Source organism: Colias eurytheme, chromosome 22 (assembly GCF_061535395.1).
Source record: "Colias eurytheme isolate Ceu_HAF_F1 chromosome 22, ilColEury1 Martin Lab GWU primary, whole genome shotgun sequence".
NCBI classification, from domain to species: Eukaryota; Metazoa; Arthropoda; class Insecta; order Lepidoptera; family Pieridae; genus Colias; species Colias eurytheme.
In genome coordinates, this window is record NC_143001.1 from 598,957 (window position 1) to 619,484 (window position 20,528).

Here is a 20,528-nt window from a genome sequence, read left to right on the forward strand (position 1 = left end):
AACTATAGAATATAGCATCTATTACACTAGTGATAATGTTTTAATTATTTTTGATACCTATAATACGAAGAAAAATTGAATGCAGTGAAGTAAAAAAAAAGTTTTTTTTTAATATTGCTATTTTAATTACTTAAGGATATTTACTACTTGTTTTTGAATGTGTGTAATTATTTCTTTGTATGTAATTGTTTTAATTTTTTTTAATAAATGGTAGGTAAACATAATATTGTATTGTTTATTCATCATGTTCTACCAACAATGATCAAATTATCCATTTCAGATATTATTTATTTATATGGGGGGATGCGAACAGCTAGTTATATATGTTTTTAAATAAACCGAATCTAACCTACCCCCTTTTCATTATTGATCGATTTTACATACATAGGTAGATTATTTAATTTACATCGATAGATTATAATCTACCAAAAAATGCGTTTAATTGACTGTTTGTTTCACACTTTTTGACAGATTACAATCTTACGGTGACATAATATTATTATGTAAATCTAAAAATATCCCATATTCAGCATGACGCAGCACTTTTTTAATTTATTCACACAAGGTCTTATGTGGATTCTTAGGGAGAATAAAATATACCGTCATAGATACGAATAACGATCTTATTCATTCAGATTAAAAGTTATTTCTTATATAATGTGATAAAAGTTATCAAATAAATTCAGTTTGAAATATTAGGCTATATAGAGTGAACGTTAATGTGATTTCGGTATTTTTTGTCTCTCTCACTCGTGTGAGCGTTGGTGAAGTGGAAACGAGATAGCAAAGGTTCATTCATAAATCGTAAGTTATGTGTAAATATTTATACCTATTAATACATATATTTTATTGGGAAAAATGGAAAAATATAATTTTTTGTATAGAAGGTTTCTTAGGAATGGGAGCACTGAGCGAGTATTTTTAGACATTCCCTTTCTAAGGGCGTGAAATTTTCATACTTTTTCATATTTATTGATCAATTTTATAGATGGACACATGAAACTTTGCTGTTAGTATAAAAATAATAATTCAATAATTGAAGTTCGTAATTTGCATACCTACAGGTACAGGGTGCTACAGGTGTGGAATAGTAGTTGCAAGTTCGTTTGAAAAGCTGTCACTCATAATGATGCAGGCAAATTAAAAAGCTTCGTCAGTATAGAAATGCCCGGCATTTTGTATTATACCAAGAATTTCTGGTTAAATTATTATCATAGTTGCCAATAAAGTAAAAGTTTTAATATTTGTCACGATAAAATATTATTGTTATAAGGTTTTATTTTCCCTTGCTTTTTAAACAAAGGATGTATAAACATTATCCTTTGTGAATTTATTATATTACTAGAGGTCCGCCCCGGCTTCGCCCGTGGTACATATTTCGCAATAAAAGGTAGCCTATGTCCTTTCTCGGGTATCAAAATATCTCCATACCAAATTTCATGCAAATTGGTTCAGTAGTTTAGGCGTGATTGAGTAACAGACAGACAGACAGAGTTACTTTCGCATTTATAATATTAGTATGGATTGCATTTATTTTCAAAATACTATCATATCTGTCATCAAAGTTAATCAATAATAATCAATCATGATATCTGATTATATGAAGACCAACTGGGAGTTTAATCTTAAGTAGGTAATTACTGCTAAAAGCGGAAAAGAAAAACATCACGATGACATCGGCATGTTCCCGAACCAAAAATGGCCTTGGCCTGTAATAGTGGACTAAAATCGTTCATAATTTTGATCATTATGGTAGCTTACTCAGTTTATTTTAAATGGTTTCCTAAGAAGAAATCTCTGTAAGAATCGATGAAATCTAATTCGTGATTCTGAATCACGTGAAATCTAAATCGTGTATGCCGAGCACACATATCAGAAGTGAAACTTCTTTAGCAAGACACTAAAATCGTCGCCTCGCTCCACGACGTGACGGTATTACTATTACGCGACCTTGAAATTTTACTCTCAACACGCGTAAAGAAGTTTCACTTAAAAAATAAGCGAATTTAAAAGCTCTAAGTCTAATTTAAATAAATCTTGTTATGGAAGATCTGCTATACACGGTATTTTATCCTTTTCTAGATGATACGGTTGATACTTTTCATCATCTTGGCCGGTGTTTCTGCGCCAATACTGTACTTCTACTTCAAAAGCCCCCCTCCACTACCAGACATCGACCTGGAAGAGTGGTGGGGACCGAAGCTCGCGAAATCCAAGTACAATGACAGTATCGTACCTTTCCAAGTGGAGTTCAGTAATTCGGTAAGAATATCTTCTTGAAACATACTTTGCATTCATTGTGTAACTATATTGTTTTGTATTGCATATAGATTAGAAATAAAATTATGCTTTAAACTTTAAGATCGTAAAAGACATCAAGGATCGTCTACGCGCCCATCGCCCGCTCACTCCGCCATTAGAAGGTATCGCTTTTGAATATGGCTTCAATAGCAAAGAACTGGAGTCCTGGCTGAAGTATTGGGAGGAGGAATATCCATTCAGGTTAGTATTACAGGATTTAAAATCTTTACGTTTTGCCTTGCTTTGTGAAAAGTTTTCAAATTTTGGGTAAATTTTATAAGGAGCATTGTTTCTTGTTTTGAAACAAGGGTGTGGTTACCTAGAAAATCATTATTTTATAATTCGTCTAATTTGTTTTGCAGCGATCGTGAAAAGTACATTAACCAATATAAACATTACAAAACGAATATTCAAGGATTGGACATACACTTCGTCAGAGTAACTCCAGAGGTAAGTTTTCCATTCTTGTTATCAAGAATTATTTTTACCGAAGTGAAATTAATTAATTCTACTTAGTAATTAATTACTAAGTAGTTTGAATGTCAGAAAACGGCGATGTAACGATCCTATTCTTCGTTTGATCAATATTTTTCATATACTACTAAATACTTCATTTTTAATCAGGTCTCACCTGGCACTGAGGTCGTTCCATTGATTTTACTGCATGGATGGCCAGGGTGCTTCCTGGAGTTCTATGATTCTATACCATTCTTCACTGCTGCGAATAAGGACAGAGATTTCGCAGTCGAGCTGATTATACCTAGCCTGCCTGGTTATGGCTTTTCTAGTGTGAGATTTTTATTTCATTGTACTTGTTCCACCAAGATATATGACGCATCAATTATAAGGTAAATATTAAACATTTATTTGTCGTGTAGGGTGCAGTCCGACCAGGTCTTGGACCTGATAAAATGGCCATTGTAATGAGAAACCTAATGTATAGACTCGGTTACAAGAAATACTACGTCCAAGGCGGAGATGCTGGCGCTGTTGTAGGCAATGTTATGGCCACATTCTTTCCAAAGGTATTTATAGAATTACTAGCGGTCCGCCCCGGCTTCGCCCGTGGTACATGTTTACGTTTTCTCTACATAAAAACCATCCTTGTACTTCAAGGAATATAATAAAAAAAGAATTATCGAAATCGGTTCAGCCGTTCTCGAGTTATGCGCTTACCAACACATTTTGCGATTCATTTTTATATATAAGATTGTATAAGTCGAATGGTAAAAAGCGAAAACAAAGGGCATATGAAAACCTCTATAATATCCATAATAGGATTAATTAAAGATTACATACTTAAATTATCAATTAATAACCATTTCTCCGTTACTTAAAAAAATATTTATCCATAATAGGGATATCACGATGTTTTAAAGTAATATAATTTCTCCCCTATTTTAAACTACATGATATTTTCATACAATAAAATTTCAGGAAGTATTAGGCTACCACGCGAATTTTGCTCTACTAGCAACTGCGTGGTCATCGATCGTTCGACTCATGGGCTCAATATATCCACCTCTAGTGGTCAGATCTGATTTGGCCGATAGGATGTATCCCTTGGGAGCACACTTCAGCTTTGTATTGCAGGAAATGGGTTATTTCCATTTGCAAGCTACTAAACCTGATACTGCTGGTAATAAACTGTACAATATCTTAATACTATTATAAAGGCGAAAGTTTGTATGGATGAATGGATGTTTGTTACTCTTTCACGTAAAAACTACTGAACCGATTACAATGAAATTTAGCACACATATAGAGGGTAACTTGGATTAACACATAGGATAGGTTTTATCCCGGAAATCCCACGGGAACGGGAACTATGCGGGTTTTCCTTTGAAAACGCGGGAGAAGCCGCGGGCGGAAATCTAGTACTGCATAAATATAGACTGACTTTTGTGTGGAATAAATTCTTTAATCTACTTTTACTTACCAAAAACAAAACCATTAACGTTGAATATTTTGTTATCCGATCAGGCGTAGCTCTCGCTGAATCACCAGCAGGATTAGCAGCATATATTATAGAGAAATTCTCGACCTGGACCAAACCGGAATACCGCTCGAAGCCTGATGGCGGTCACACGCAGCACTACACCAAGGAGAGACTTATTGACAATGTTATGGTCTACTGGGTGTCTCGTAGCATGACAACATCTATGAGATTGTATGCTGAAACGAACACTATACGTTTCCTGGGGTTAAGCCTCGATGAGTGAGTCGTTTTTATATTTTGTAGACTTTGTGGTTTGAGTTTTGTCGTGAAATTAATGATTAATTACATTTTACTTTATTTCTCTAGACATCAGGTATTTTTTTATGGTTTTAAAATTTAAATAATCTAAATTATTCAAATATATCCTAAAAAATATTCAGACGACCCATAATCCTTCTTTTATAAATGCTAATAACTTATTCATATGTATATGAATAAGCTAGTAAGTGATGTATCACTTACTAGCTCTGTAAGAGCCAACCAATATTGATGAAAAAGTAATAACAATCTCCATATAATATATTTCCAGAATACCAATCCCAGTCCCAACCAGCATTCTCCAGCCGAAGTATGAGCTATTCTACGAACCAGAATGGATCTTGAAGTCAAAATACACCAACCTTCTAAAAGTTACTGTCCTTGAAGATGGAGGTCACTTCTTTGCTATGGAGTTACCTGATGTTTTTGCTAAGGACGTTTTGACATCCATCGCTTCGTTCAGGAATTGGCACAAGCAATTTAGTCGAACTGAGTTGTAAATAAATTTTGTTGTAAAATATGCGTTTTATTTGTACAACTTACTCCTCTTTATTAAAAACTTATCATAACAGGCAGGTTAAGCACATTGTTTAACAAACATGATAAGATCAACGATAACAAACATGGATACCAGAAGTAACATGGAATTTAGCAGGAATTTTATTTATATGTAATTACTATGTCACTCTAAAATTGTAACCTGTAGCATTATAAAATCTTCGCATAATACGTAAATACGATAGATTCGCACAACAACATAACCATAAAATATTAGCGAATGTCACTATTTTTCGACAACTTGCAATCTCACTAGTTAGTTTATAATCTTACCGTTTTTACAATCTTACGACTACAACTACAAAAGTGACGTCAAAAAGCTTCTTATGAAAGTTCTTCACTTTTATGCTATCCAAAATTAGAACTGCTGTTCTATAAGAAGTTACTGGTTTCTTAACTCAACTAAGAAAGAGTTTTACAATAAAATAGTACTGAGTATGAATCTGAATTCTTTCCTTTTTTGAACAACAAACAATAATAACAAAAATACATCAACAGTAGAGGTCCGCTATGAACAGATTTTAGCAGTCTGTCTATATTGCACGCCTCATAAGCGAAGCGTTGAGGTGGGTACTACTGTCACTTCGCGCAAAACATCAGATTTTTCAAACTTAAAATGTCTTTATGTATCATACATTGCACTTGTAAGATAATACATACACACACATATTAAGAAAAAACACTATTTTTAACGTTCATGATATTTTTGATGTCATTTTTGTTATTTAAACTAGTTAAAAAACAGTTTAAAAAAGTTCTGTCTTGGACGTCCGTGTGTCTGTATGTGCGGATCCTTTTTCTTGTTAACACGATAGCGACCGAAATACTTTACTAATCGAGTCTTTTTTTTCTCTTACGCTTGAGTATGCTCAGGAATAGAACCCTTTCATTTTTCAGGGTCTGATTCGATGTGGTTTAATTGTTATTAAATAAACAAAAATAATAATTAATAAATATTTATTAAAAAAAAATTATGAGGCGTGCACTTTTGGATTTTCCAAATTATTTCGTCACTATGCTCAAACTTTATTAGGATTGATTAAATAAATAGCTAATAGCGATAAAGCCTATCGAATATACCTATATTTTTTTTATAACTTATTAGGTAACACATTAAAGAAAATATAGATAAAAATAACAAATAAAAATGCAGACTTAAGAATAAAATATATTGAAACAACAAAATGTGGGGACCTAAAGTGTGTGTAAGATCGAGGCCTCTCAGCAAGGATCGTTGATAAGTGTACAAAGTTCGAACTAAGTTCGTACGAAGGGACCGGATTCTGCACGAATGTACTTAGAATACTGTCGCTCGGCTTGGTTTTCTGGCCCTAGTTTCTCTGTTTTGGTCGCCGAGAGACTGAGTCGCCAGCGACTAGTCGACATTGCGTAGGTAATGGCTCGCTGCAATGAAAAATGTTGCAGTTGCCCTTTTGATAACAAAGTAGTGCGGGTCAGACTTAAGCATAACATTATAATAAAATGATAACAAATCGAAGCGATTTCGTTTTATTTATTTCGTGAAATAGAGTGAACGTCAATTAGCATTCACTTATGAGAGCGTTGGTTGAAGGTCGAAGTTAATAAGATCAACCGGTTTGAAAAATGAAATCGTAAGTTTATATTAAGTTTATATTATTATCCTGCCCTAGAAGACGTTTTTATGCCCTATTGCCCCTTTGTCGTGATTTCTCTTCATAAGAACCAGCTGTACCCGTAACGAAAATAACCGAATAAAATTGGTCGATTCCTTCTCGAGCTTTAGCGATTCATTTTTATCATAGGTATAGGTAAAATATAAGACTAATATTTTGAAAATAAATTTTAAGTTAGGTTAATTGTAATCCATATATCTATACTAACAATACCATACCAAATTATTGTTTTGTAAGAAATTACCTACTTATATCGATCAAATATTTTTATCTACCCCCAAATAAGGGGCATTAAAAAGTTAAGCACGTGTCGTTTGTGATTTGAAATGGATAACTGTGTACAAATATATTTTTTATTATTAATTATACATGTAAAAATCATAATGACTTGCTTGTGGACTTGCTACAGATGTAAAAAAGATTGTTATACGATTTTCTTAACGAAAACGGGTTTTTTGTAAAAAAATAATAATAGGATGGAAATTTTTTTGCCTACCTACACTAGGTATATTTCTTTTACATATTTTGATTAATTTATTTTAGACTTCAATTCAATATGTTTAGGTACCACATAGACCATATTACATACTACGTATACAAAACAATTGTATGAGTAGGTAGGTACATAAAATGTCAAAAATCGAGAAAAAAAAACAGTATTCAAGGTGATGCTGCAAAAATCTAAAAGGTAATCCATACTTAATACTTAATACTTAATAATATTATAAATGCGAAAGTAACTCTGTCTGTCTGTCTGTTACTCAATCACGACTAAACTACTGAACCAATTTTCATGAAATTTGGTATGGAGATATTTTGATACTCGAGAAAGGACATAGGCTACTTTTTGTCCCGGGAAAATGACGCAACCTCGGAAATCCCACGGGAACGGGAACTATGCGGGTTTTTCTTTGACTGCGCGGGCTAAGCCGCGGGCGGAAACCTAGTAAGATATAAACAATACGTGGTCTTATGTGGATGCTGTGTAAAGTTCAAAACGGAATAATAACGCCCATTAATTCTCCAAATAAAAGTTATTTATCTTATGTATAATTTTAGACAACAACAAAATTATTACCGTGGTGACTGGTGAGTCTTGAGGGTGAGTCCGTAGACTCACCCTGTGAGCCGTGGTGAAACTGAGTCAAGTTTGAAGGATAGGGTACAAAACGACTTAAGTACCTAATGCTCCCACTTTAAAATGTACCTTATTCCTTGAGAGTTAGGATCCATTTTCGCTCGCATTAAGAGTTATGTATCTTTTAATTTGATAAAAACAATAAACATGATCATACCGATTCATTTGTATTTTATAGTGATAGAGAATGAACGTGTAAATCAGGTGTGCGTTATCTGTTTTTGTCTCTCTCACACATATAATATTTGGTGAGGTGGAAGCGAGATAACATAGGTTAATTGATATTCAATCGTAAGTAATATTGTATTATTATTAATTAAATGTTGATAAATATTACGTAATTATTAAAGATTAAAGATAGTTTAGTTATTTTTATAACTTTGTAATTTACTAATCCGACAAAATAAGCTATATTTTTGTTGTTTGTGATGAAATGAAACTATTTCCAACAAAACTAATGATTGCTACAAATAGATTACTTCTTTATCTGTTTAGCAGGAAAATTTTCGATTGAAATGTTGATTTTGATGTCGTAAAAGCGGTCAAAAACCGGCGAAATTATTCGAGAATAGGTTATGTGCGTCACGTTTCACTTGGCTCGAACGGGTTACCTACCGTTCACTGAGATAATTATTCCGTTATTTCTGCACTCCAAATTGACGGTATTATAAGTGGTTATTCATGATCATTTTGCTTCTTTAAAATAACCTATGTATGCAGAAATAATGCTTTCAAAAGCACGGGAATAATATAATTTAAGACCACGTAAATAAATGATAAGTAAAATACCTTAGCTAGGTAGGTAGGTATCTTAAAAAATTAAAATAGAACCTACGATATTTTCACTATTTGCTCATGCGCATGAGTTTTATGGTTTTACCGTGTGATATTTTAGGGTTAATTTATTTTGTCAGTCCGGGCCATAGAGATCTAGAGAGATGCCAATCGCTTGCGCTGAGTACGAAACCTGTGTCTCATTACAAATTTACGCACACAACTGCAGTAAACAAAATCAAAACAATACTTCGCGTCGTGTGCGTGTCATCACACAAAAAATATATGAGAGCATTATGAGAGCGACTATTCGTTCGCACACTAGATTGTAAGTGACGTACGTATACAGCACCACTACAGCTTGTTCTTTTTTTGGGCATATTGCTGCGACACCGGCCCCGCCCCCTAACCATATCTCCCTTTAGTTTCTGTGATCTGTGGTCCGGGCGGATCGTACAGAAGTTTCTTATGAAAAATGCTCGAAACCTGTTTAGATATCGCAACATACCTAGTACCGGTTTGTATTTGTATTTTAAATTGCCTTTTTACAATAATATTATAAAGAGGTACCTACTGGATCGATTTTAATTTTTTCACCTTATTAGAAAAGAACAAGGGCTATATTTCATTTATTTTATATAATAATAAATAAAATGAAATATAGCCCTAGTGTCTTACAAATTATAATCTGACCGCTGACGATCAGCTTACAGCTATGTTTAATTTCCATGAAAGTGTATAGCAGACTTCTTATCCGATCTAAGTGTATCGTACGGTGTATTACCGATTACGTACAGAGAGAATGCGCGTACGACGTACAAATTCAAATTAGTACGTACACGAAGTCTGAAGCGTATTGTAATTTTTATGTGCATTTCTGTAAATTCCTAGTCATTTCGATGTTCAACTGCTATCACTTTTTAAGCATATCAATATAAAATATATTTTTTATCGTACATGAACAAGAAACAATTTATACTGGGATTACGATAACTGTAGCGTACTTGCGTACTCGCTTCTTGTACGCTGTTATTTGAACATGTACGTGCTTATTTGATATTTCGTTCTTACCCCATCGCGTAGTACGGTTCACTTAGGATTTGATATCAACCAACCTGCTATAAGTTATTTTACAATAATAACATACTGCTGTACATTTCGTTGAAATCGGCAAGTTTTAGAACATATGATGTTAATCTTAATTACAGTATTTTTGAAAGACAAACGTTGACATATGTTTATTCTAAACAAATAGATATATTATTATTTAAACTCTATGAGGAAGCGTCGTTAATATGTTTTTGGACATAGTAATGACAAAGTTATTAATGTACCTTATTCAAAGACAAAGCCTTCCCAGTATTTACAAAAAAATTCTCCTAGAGTTATTTACTTTGTAATTCAATTAGAGGTCTTTTCAACCCTGCTTGGCAAGAGGTCGTAATCTTAATATACATATATAAATCTCGTGTCACAATGTTTGTCCTCAATGGACTCCTGAACCACTTAACCGATTATAATAAAATTCGCACACCATGTGCAGTTCGATCCAACTTGAGAGATAGGATAGTTTAGACATGTAGGTACCACGGGCGAAGCCGGGGTGGACCGCTAGTATTTTATAAATAAACTACGCTCTACTAGTCAGTTTCATTTTAAAGACTTCTACAGCCCAAACATTACATCTTATCTTCTTTCCAGATGTTTCGCTTGATAGTCCTTAGCGCTTTGGCGGGTATCGCTGCACCAATAATATACTTCTACTTTAAAAGTCACCCTCCACTACCAGAAATCGACCTGGAGGAGTGGTGGGGACCCAAGCTCGCTAAATCCAAGTACAATGAAAGTATCGTACCCTTCCAAGTGGAGTTCAGTAATTTGGTAAGAGATTTTTATTGATATATTATTTTCTATCTGAATACTCTATTTTGTTGATTTGAAACACTTTATTGTACAATCCCATTTTTCGTAAATGTATAAAAACAACTTTAAAATTTCAAGGTCGTGAAAGACATCAAGGAACGTCTCAGAGACCGTCACCCGCTCACTCCGCCATTAGAAGGTATCGCTTTTGAATATGGCTTCAACAGCAAACAGCTGGAGTCCTGGCTGAAGTATTGGGCGGAAGAATATCCATTCAGGTTTGTGTTGATAATAAATAATTCTTGAATATTTCAGGCTTTAAGATGAATTTGAATTGCTTGTGGTCATATTTTGATTGAATTATTAACTGACAAATTTGTTACAGCGCTCGTGAAAGATACATAAACCAATATAAACACTACAAGACAAATATTCAAGGATTGAACATACACTTCGTGAGAGTAACGCCAGAGGTAGAGCAAAGAACTTCAATAATTACATATCAGAAACAGTTTTCTAACTATCGATAATAAAGCTTGTCATAAATAAAAAGTTACCAAGGTTGTACATAATATTGTACACCAGGATAAGAAATGAAACAACCGTATATTTTTATTCATTTATTAGGTTATTCATTCCACTTCATATTTTATGTCCAATCAGGTCCCTGCAGGTAAAGAAGTGGTACCACTGCTGCTACTGCACGGCTGGCCAGGCTCCTTCCTGGAGTTCTATGACGCTATACCACTCCTCACTGCTGCGAATAAGGACAGGGATTTCGCAATCGAGTTGATCATACCTAGCCTGCCTGGTTATGGCTTTTCTAGTGTAAGTTGTTTTCCATTATATATTTGTCACTACGGCCTGCTATTATATTACCTGTACTATGGCTTAGAATTTGATTTACATTGACCACTTATGTGAAAATTATAATATTTTTCGCGTAATACAAGTAAAGCTCAACTAATTTGTGTCTTTTGATTTAAATAAAAAAAAAATATGTACAGATAATTAACAAATAGTAGTACAATCCTACTAATATTATAAATGCGAAAGTTTGTGAGGATGTGTACGTGTGTGTGTTTGTTGCTCTTTCACGCAAATACTACTAAACCGATTACAATGAAATTTAGCACACATATAGAGGATAACTTGGATTAACACATAGGATAGGTGTTAATCCTAATTATCCCAGAAATCCCACGGGAACGGGAACTATGCGGGTTTTTATTTAAAAATGCGGGCGAAGCCGCGGGCGGAAATCTATTATTTATATTAAATAAATAATTTATTTTGAGCAGGGTGCAGTCAGACCTGGTTTTGGAGCAGATAAGATGGCTGTTGTAATGAGAAACCTGATGTCTAGACTCGGTTACAAGAAATACTACGCGCAAGGTGGAGATTGGGGTTCACTGATTACCAGTATTATGGCTACTTACTTCCCAAATGTAAGAAAACCAAAATTTATATATTACCTATTCCTTTACGACTAAGATTTGGCCATATTAATAGTTAATTTCGAATAATTCATGACACTTTCACACATGGCACGATCTGATCCCATACTAAAGGTTATAGTTATCGAAACCAAATGGCTGGTATACATACATACATAATTTGAAATATGTATATACATATATATAGCGTTTATATAGAGGACTAATATAAAACTTAACAATTCCAGGAAGTGCTAGGATACCACACAAATTTACCATTCTCGATGAGTCCATGGTCTTCGATAGTCCGTATCTTCGGAGCGATATATCCCCCGCTAGTGGTTAATTCCAATGTGGCTGATAGGATGTATCCTTTGGGAACACATTTCAGCTTCTGGCTACAAGAGAATGGGTACATGCACCTCCAGTCTACCAAACCTGATACTGTTGGTAAGATAGCTTTTATATGTTATGAATTTAATGTAGAGAATTTGGTCTGATTTTGTATGGATCAAGTCTTCGGGTTAATACACTTATCCAGATTTTTTTGTAAAAATTATAAAAATGAGTTTATAGTGAACTTCTTCATCATATTTTTAACCCCTTATTATAATAATAAAAAAATACTAAAGGGGCTATAATATAAGCATAACTTTATTTACTGCCTTACTATTTCTTTTGAACTTCCGCAAATTACATTTGAAGTTCGTAGTTAACAAAACCTATATAAATGGTATAACATTCCATCATACAAGTTTTATCTCCTATCAGGTGTTGCGCTCGCTGACTCTCCAGCAGGTTTGGCAGCGTATATTCTAGAGAAGTTCTCAACATGGACCAAACCGGAACACCGCTCGCAGCCCGACGGCGGGCTCACGCAGCGCTTCACCAAGGATCAGCTGATTGATAACGTGATGGTCTACTGGGTGTCTAATTGTATCACGACGTCTATGAGACTGTATTCGGAGACGTTTAATAAGCGGTACCTTGGATTGGGGCTCGACCAGTGAGTTGATGAGTAGGTATATTATGCGGCATACTCAGCGAGTGTTAATAATTTAGCCCTATGGCTTGCTATTGTTTTTAAGTTTGATACTTGAGAGATCTATCGATATAATATAAAATGAGTTTGACCTTTTTTGATACAAAATTATGAGAATTATGATACAAAAATAACCTAAAATGACCTTTCTATTTTTTGATTAATGATATTTTGGTAATTTCAAATTTGAATGTAGTCGTAAAATAGGTGATATTAAATTATATGCATGTCATTCCAATTAATAAAATCTTTACTTTAAATATTATTTGAATGTCAAAAGATAAATGCTACTGTCATCAGCTCTAAAAAACCGCAAATATAATTCCAGAATACCAACCCAAGTGCCAACCTTCGTTATCCAAGCGAAGAATGAAATCACCTACGTACCAGAAATGGTCTTGAAAACAAAGTACCCCAACCTTTTGAAGGCTACAGATATCGAAGATGGCGGTCACTTCTTAGCCATGGAGTTGCCTGAAGTATACGCTAAGGACGTTTTAACCGCGATTACTGCGTTCAGGAATTGGCACAAGGAGAAAGAAGCACGTAAAACTGAGTTGTAAATAAACTTTTTTTTTATTGAAGATGGCTTTTATTTGTCCTTCCTTCTATATGAAAATTGTAACTCGATACCTAACTAGTCAGTTATAGCTAGTTTAACGTAGTCATGTTTTGGGCAACTTAACGCAAAAACATAACACTACTATCAACATTAAGTACCTACTTTAGAATAGGTGGTTATTGTCTCAACTGTCAATTTCAACTGAATATCCCTATAATAGATAGATATGTTAGAAAGTTAATAGGATTTTCGCAAGTCTTTCTCAATTGTCCTTATTACAATAGATATTAGGTTCAAATAAAACAACAGGAGGGCTAGGGCACTCGCTCGCGCTTGTGATTGGTTCAAAATACGATCCAGTAACCAATCAGAAATCAGATTCCCGACCCCTATTCGAAATTTGAATATTCAGCATTATTTTATTTCAGTTCTATTACGACCTTTGATGGGAAAGGATCCTATAGTGTGCGTCCACACTGAATGCGCGGTGGCGGCGGCCTAGGCGGGCGCGACGAGCGGGCGCTCGCGGTGGCCACACCGACGCGCGAGCTCAAGTAGCGGTTCGACGTTTTTCGGGTGTTGCAAACTTTGGACGATTTGCTATTTTTACTGGACAGTCCGATTTTGAGACGAGATCATTATAGAAGTTGTACACGAAATAAATAAAACAGAGGAATAACGGGTGAATCTTATATGAAGAATTGAGATTATACCCTACAAAATTACTGTGGTGTATATAAGTGTTTTATATTGAATCGCACTTATAAATAACTAGCGACCCGCCCCGGCTTCGCACGGGTGCAATGCTGATACTAAATACACTACAGAAAAACTGTGAACGATTGTATATAAAAACATAGCGGCCCGCTCCGGCTTCGCACGGGTATAAAATATATAGCCGGGCGGCCGGCCGGTACCGCCGCAAACGCTACGTCCCGCAATTTTTAAATCTGTAATATCTTCGAAAATATTCACTTAAATCATACGGTTTAAAGGGCCATATAGATCTATATTAAATGAACAATGTATTCAAGGTATTTAATTGGTTAAGGATTAATGCTGTATTGGTTAAAATCGCTTCGAAAATTAGCCATTATTTGTCGTAAAAAGTAAATGACAAAAAAAAGTTATTGTGGGTTATGCATAAGAGACATATACCATCGCGGACTTTTCTATAGACCTTTTCAATGTGTATAATACTTAGTACATTATTTTGATAAAACTCGTAGGGTTCAGCCTGCGTTTGCAATGTAAGCGGAAAAAATGTAATTTTTTACGACATCACATTAGAAACCTCAAAAATAACAGTACTTCTCCACTATTTAATGGATGTTATTATACATATAAACCTTCCTCTTGAATTACTCTATCTATTAAAAAAAACCGCATCAAAATCCGTTGCGTAGTTTCAAAGATTTAAGCGTACAAAGGGACATCCGAGAATGCGACTTTGTTTTATACTATGTAGTGAAGAAGTTTCACTTCAACAATTAAGTATTTACCGCTATTTTACGAAAAACAATAAAGGATATAATATAAGAAGTCGAGCGACAAGACCGAACTGGTTTGATACCCCCGCCGTCCGCGCATTGGGTCGCTTGCTGACTAGGCCCGTAGTGTGGCCAGAACGCGCGGATAGGAGAGTTTGAAAACTACGCGCGCTGGCTCGCTCATTACCGTCGCACTAGGCTTCCGCCATAGTCATTTCAATGTGGACGCAAAGGCGCGTTTCATACGTTTGATATTTCGCGCCCGCCGCGGCCGTCGCAACCGCGCTAGGCTCGCAGTGTGGACTTGCACTTAGGGATTCTACAGAAATATTATAGTTTCATTGTGTTATAATAATTTGTGTGGATTGCTTTATAGTGATCAGTGTTTATGCCCACCGTAACGAATACTGCTGAAAATAAAGGTTAGAATTAAGTATATTATTTTATAACTAAAGAAACTACTCATGAAAAGAACAAGATTATAAATATAAAACAAAATCATGAAAATAGGCTTCATAAACTAGAGAGACTTCGTCCTTTTGAGGGTGGATTAAAAGTAATTTTATATAGATTCTCGAAGTCAATGTACCGAAAGTAAATTTTCATAAGTAACTAAGTAATGTAAATATAACAAGTAAATTACGTACACGCCGTACATACACCACCAAACCAAACATCTCTATATTGTTTTTTATTTCCGCATCAATTTTAAACCCACTGGCATAATATTATATAGCCAACATGGTTAAATAACTTAAATATTATCAATGTAAAGTAAATAGAATAATAATTATTGATAATTATTATCAATTTTAATTTAGTCTGGTACAGATAATTAAAAATACAATGTGATGATTTGAAATTAATTTCTATTTATATTGCCGGATGTTGCTATCACAGGAAAAGATGCATCGGTTGGTATTTATTTTAAATAAATACTTAGTATAATTGTATTTTTCGTATGTATATAGTTATTTTCAATAGCGTTTATTGTTCTTTGTGATGGCATTAGATAAAGACTTAATTTTTTAAATGTTCCAACTAAGTGCTAATTTTATCAATGCTCCTTAAAATGATTATTTATTTATATTTATATGTATTATACATATAAATAAATATGATAAAAGAGTATTTAATAAATATGATACAAGGAATAACAAAGTTTTTAGATTTGACAAAGGCATTTGATAATGTTTATAATGATGTATAACTCCCAACTAAGTATAAGAACATGCCACATGGGTTCTAATATGGATTAGAGGCATTGATTTGGCAAGAGTAGGTAGTTTATTCTATGTAGGTATCATTCGTAACAATTTATTTATTTATTTATTTAAATAAGTACACAATGTAGAGAAATCGCAAATTTCATTCATAAACATGAAATTTTTAATTGGTGTGCCACAAGGAAGTATTGTGGGACATTTGCTATTTCTCTAGTGTATATTAATGATTTTAATTTGAATTTGTGATTAGAGTCTCAATCTCAGTTTTATGAAAATTTCCAAACAAGTATAACTTGGTGTAGAGTACCGTACTGTGTATCTTAATTGTAATTAAATATGACAATTTGTGCCTCCTAGCGTACACCAACGCTATGACGTCAGACCAAGAGTCGTGTTCGGATGAGGAGCCAGACAGCGAGATGCTGAGCGATGATCTGTGCCTGCCTGATAGCGATGACGACAGGCAGTGTACCAGGACTACACAGGTAATAAGGTGTACCTTACACATGTATTAAAATGTGATTTAACAAAGTAAAGCTATAAGTACGTTAATCATTTTCAACCCGTCTTTTAACCACATTATTTCATCAAGGCATTTGCCAAGTTTTATTAAAAAAAGGATTTAAGTTTAGTGTAAATCAAAATCACCAACATTGTATGCTTTTGCTTTATGTGTCTTATGAATAACGAAGTTTTGTCCACAGAATCTGCCAGAGGACATGCCAACCCTGAACGCCTGTCTCCTTCGGCCTCCTCGCAAGCTGTTCACCAACTGCAGGGAGCGCTGGCGGCAGCAGAATGTCAGCGGCGCGTTCGCGGAGCTGCGGCGGCTGGTGCCCACGTACCCGCATGATAAGAAACTCTCCAAGAACGAGATATTAAGGATGGCTATCAGGTAGGTACATAATTACAAATAATAAGTAATAGTCCAAACTATAGACTATCTCTACAAAGTGGATTAAGTGCTTATACATACATATATATTAATCGTTGTTTCTTTACAGGTATATAGGCTTACTATGCGAAGTACTGGAGTGGCAAAAGAACCACGGCCTGCTCAGGAACAAGGAGAATTCTGGTCTGGCAATCAAATGTGAATCTCCATTAAGCCCTTTGTCCCGTCGACTTCGTCTTAAAAGACCATACGACGAAATAAGAAGACCAGAAGACGTAGAATATTTGAGATACGGCAATGAGGAAAACGAGGAATTCAAAATGAGAGCACATTGTAATAAAACCTTTTTCTTTGGGAAGGATTTGAAGATCCTCCGCAGCCAGTATTATTTGCAGACGAAATGGCGGCAAATGCCCTTCAGGAATTTGACGGGAGAGAGAAATGGGAATAATTTGCTGATGATAGCGCCGGGGAAGGAAGACGATATTAACAGTAAAAATAAAAATAACGAGAAAGATGGTGAAAAATAAAAGGATAGGATTAGATAACAGTCAGTATTGACGGTTTTTATACAAAATTAGAAATGTTGAAAAGTTAAAATGATATCTATGCAGCCAATGTGCAGCTAATAGGTAGTTAGTAGCCATTTTAAAAGATCGTGTATTATAATTATTGTGATGTTACTACATACGTAGTATTGAAGGAAATCTCTCTGTTTATTAATGAATTGATAGTAATGATGGCATTGTTGGATAATTTCAACTTAAGTTCGAGTATTATAGTGAATCTAATTATGTATGGTAGACGTGAAAAAATGTTCCAAAAATTATTCTTAAATAATATTATGTGCAATAATTTATTTGTAAGTATGTATTGTAAATGTTTCATAATAAATATGTAGTAAAAAATATGGTGTCGTTTCAGTCGTTCGTTAACAGTCTACTTGGTAGAGAAATAAAGGTTACCTATATATTAAATCAATATTTTTAGACTACAATTTGAAGTACCAACATTACATAACCAACATTCAAAATTCAAATGTACCTCAAGGTTCATTAACAATCTTGCTTATTTATTTCAGTGATGAAAAACCCAAACACATATTCAGCGTGATGCTGCATTTTTTTTAGATTGATACATGCGTTGTTTTGTTTGTATGATTAAAAAGTATGATGTTCAAAACAAGTAACAGTATTGTAGGGACACACATATGCAATTCGCTGAGCGAGCTTTTGTATATGTGTGCGTCCACATTGTTTCCCCGACGCTTTCTACATTTTATTAGAATTATTATTTAGTAGTGCTTAACGGCTAGTTGTAACAACACATATATTGTGAAGAGTAATAAAGTGATTAAAGGAAAGGCATTATTATTTGAGCAACCTTGGGGGCGGCAGCACTACTCAACAAGTATTATGTAGGAAATTTCCACTTTTCAAGATTCTATTTATTCCATTCGTATCTATGTAGTTAACTAATTGTTCAAATTGTCGCTCACATTAAAAGTTATGTTTATATGCCCACGGAAATCTATACATACTCTGTTAGCTCTATTTAATATTAGCATTTAGTTTTTACAGTTTTTACTTCAAAAAGTTAATTTCTGTCGTTCTGTACCTACTGTTTAGGAATCTAGAGCGGTAATTGCCACTCCATTCTTCTATATATACATACATATAATAAATCTGTAGAAGGGTCAATTCTGTACATGGAAAATATTGAAAAAATAAATAGCAGGGGGTGTTACTGGATCGATACCAAACCCAAATATGTGATTAAAAAAATTTTTGTCTGACAGACAGACGTCTGTCTGTCTGTCTGTCTGTCTGTATGTGAAGACATCACGTGAAAACTAACGGTTCGATTTCGATGAAACTTGGTATAATTAAACCTTATTATCCTGGGCGTAAAATAGGATACTTTTTATCCTGGAAAAATACGTAGAAAAAAATTAATCTTAATTTTTTCAGTTTTATCCATAGACGTTGTTCTGTTGAACCGCGAACACACGTTGCGTATTATTATAGGCCTAGCCGTATTTGAGTCCAATAGATATTTATAAGATGTCATTGTCAGAGTTACTCAAAATGGAGAAATAAACCATCCACGCGAAGACCGACATCCGCGCGGACGGAGTCGCGGGCGGAAGCTAGTCACGAATCACGAATAAACGTTGATTTATGAAGTGAATCTTCTATAGGTGCGTTGAAAGTAAAATTTCAAGGTCGCGTCATGGCAATACCGTCACGTAATAGTGTAACGAGACGATTTTGGTGTCTTTGAATCTTGGCAAAGAAGTTTCACTTCTGACATGTGTGCTCGCCACGCACGCTTTTTGTCTAAATTACATGTATATTCAATATTTGGTAACAGTGCAATATAGATACTGTCGATAAGGTAAAATGGTGCTAATTTTTAAGCGACTTCAAAAAAAGGAGGTTACAAAATAAAAAAAAATAAGATGAGGCATGGGAATTTTTTTAAATCATCTGTTATAAAGACTGAAACAAACACTAATATTCTTCACAATACATATCAAGAAAAAAGGTAAAAAATGAAGCATATTCCCATAGAAAATATCAATAAAAGTTAATCTCACCCCACATTAGGGGCATTAAAAAGTCGAGCACGCGTCCACTGTGAATCCCCTCAATTCATGCGAGATCACAAATAATTTGGAAAATCCAAAAGTGCACGCCTCATAATTTTTTTTAATAAATATTTATTAATTATTATTTTTGTTTATTTATTAACAATTAAACCACATCGAATCAGACCCTGAAAAATGAAAGGGTTCTATTCCTGAGCATACTCAAGCGTAAGAGAAAAAAAAAGACTCGATTAGTAAAGTATTTCGGTCGCTATCGTGTTAACAAGAAAAAGGATCCGCACATACAGACACACGGACGTCCAAGACAGAACTTTTTTAAACTGTTTTTTAACTAGTTTAAATAACAAAAATGACATCAAAAATATCATGAACGTTAAAAATAGTGTTTTTTCTTAATATGTGTGTGTATGTATTATCTTACAAGTGCAATGTATGATACATAAAGACATTTTAAGTTTGAAAAATCAGATGTTTTGCGCGAAGTGACAGTAGTACCCACCTCAACGCTTCGCTTATGTGGCGTGCAATTGATTGGATACATTTTGATTTTATACTAGCTTCTCACCCTGATTTTGCCATTTGCGAATAAAGTAAGATAATATGAGTACCTAAGTAAATTTATGAACTACATACATAGTAGTTATAGTGTGTATATTTGAACGTTATTAAAAGAAAACGAATATCCAACCTTATAATGAGAATATATTATAATATGATTAT

The 20,528-nt window shown here is 34.2% G+C and overlaps 3 protein-coding genes across 4 annotated transcripts; all 3 read left to right on the forward strand.

Annotated features, from left to right (window-relative positions):
* Positions 1-705: 705 nt before the first annotated feature.
* Positions 706-5,076, forward strand: LOC149898498 (juvenile hormone epoxide hydrolase-like). Of its 2 annotated transcripts, XM_090115180.1 has the most exons (9): positions 706-804; positions 2,083-2,262; positions 2,363-2,502; positions 2,664-2,751; positions 2,926-3,090; positions 3,180-3,326; positions 3,739-3,940; positions 4,285-4,519; positions 4,830-5,076. In XM_090115180.1, the coding sequence occupies exons 2-9, from the start codon at positions 2,083-2,085 to the stop codon at positions 5,056-5,058; spliced, it is 1,386 nt and encodes a 461-aa protein (XP_089971306.1). In that variant the 5' UTR covers positions 706-804; the 3' UTR covers positions 5,059-5,076. The 2 variants fall into 2 exon arrangements, with proteins under 2 accessions (XP_089971306.1, XP_089971307.1); XM_090115181.1 differs by lacking the exon at positions 3,180-3,326.
* Positions 5,077-8,084: 3,008 nt separating this feature from the next.
* LOC149898499 (juvenile hormone epoxide hydrolase-like) lies at positions 8,085-13,608 on the forward strand. The gene is made up of 9 exons (XM_090115179.1): positions 8,085-8,200; positions 10,385-10,564; positions 10,685-10,824; positions 10,932-11,019; positions 11,210-11,374; positions 11,848-11,994; positions 12,231-12,432; positions 12,754-12,988; positions 13,353-13,608. Exons 2-9 carry the CDS (start codon positions 10,385-10,387, stop codon positions 13,585-13,587), a joined length of 1,392 nt encoding a protein of 463 aa, XP_089971305.1. The 5' UTR covers positions 8,085-8,200; the 3' UTR covers positions 13,588-13,608.
* Positions 13,609-15,386: 1,778 nt separating this feature from the next.
* LOC149898500 (uncharacterized) lies at positions 15,387-18,068 on the forward strand. Its single transcript, XM_090115184.1, has 4 exons — positions 15,387-15,498; positions 16,660-16,787; positions 17,007-17,197; positions 17,307-18,068. The coding sequence occupies exons 1-4, from the start codon at positions 15,465-15,467 to the stop codon at positions 17,725-17,727; spliced, it is 774 nt and encodes a 257-aa protein (XP_089971310.1). The 5' UTR covers positions 15,387-15,464; the 3' UTR covers positions 17,728-18,068.
* Positions 18,069-20,528: the final 2,460 nt, after the last annotated feature.

Bases quoted from the DNA above. Each gene is read 5' to 3' on its own strand.
- LOC149898498 (XM_090115180.1), top strand. From the start codon at position 2,083: ATGATACGGTTGATACTTTTCATCATCTTGGCCGGTGTTTCTGCGCCA. The intron at 2,263-2,362 runs GTAAGAATATCT...TTAAACTTTAAG, and splicing joins AAGTGGAGTTCAGTAATTCG to ATCGTAAAAGACATCAAGGA. The intron at 4,520-4,829 runs GTGAGTCGTTTT...ATATATTTCCAG, and splicing joins CTGGGGTTAAGCCTCGATGA to AATACCAATCCCAGTCCCAA.
- LOC149898499 (XM_090115179.1), top strand. From the start codon at position 10,385: ATGTTTCGCTTGATAGTCCTTAGCGCTTTGGCGGGTATCGCTGCACCA. The intron at 11,375-11,847 runs GTAAGTTGTTTT...TATTTTGAGCAG, and splicing joins CTGGTTATGGCTTTTCTAGT to GGTGCAGTCAGACCTGGTTT. The intron at 11,995-12,230 runs GTAAGAAAACCA...TAACAATTCCAG, and splicing joins TGGCTACTTACTTCCCAAAT to GAAGTGCTAGGATACCACAC.
- LOC149898500 (XM_090115184.1), top strand. From the start codon at position 15,465: ATGCCCACCGTAACGAATACTGCTGAAAATAAAG. The intron at 16,788-17,006 runs GTAATAAGGTGT...TTTTGTCCACAG, and splicing joins AGTGTACCAGGACTACACAG to AATCTGCCAGAGGACATGCC. The intron at 17,198-17,306 runs GTAGGTACATAA...GTTTCTTTACAG, and splicing joins ATATTAAGGATGGCTATCAG to GTATATAGGCTTACTATGCG.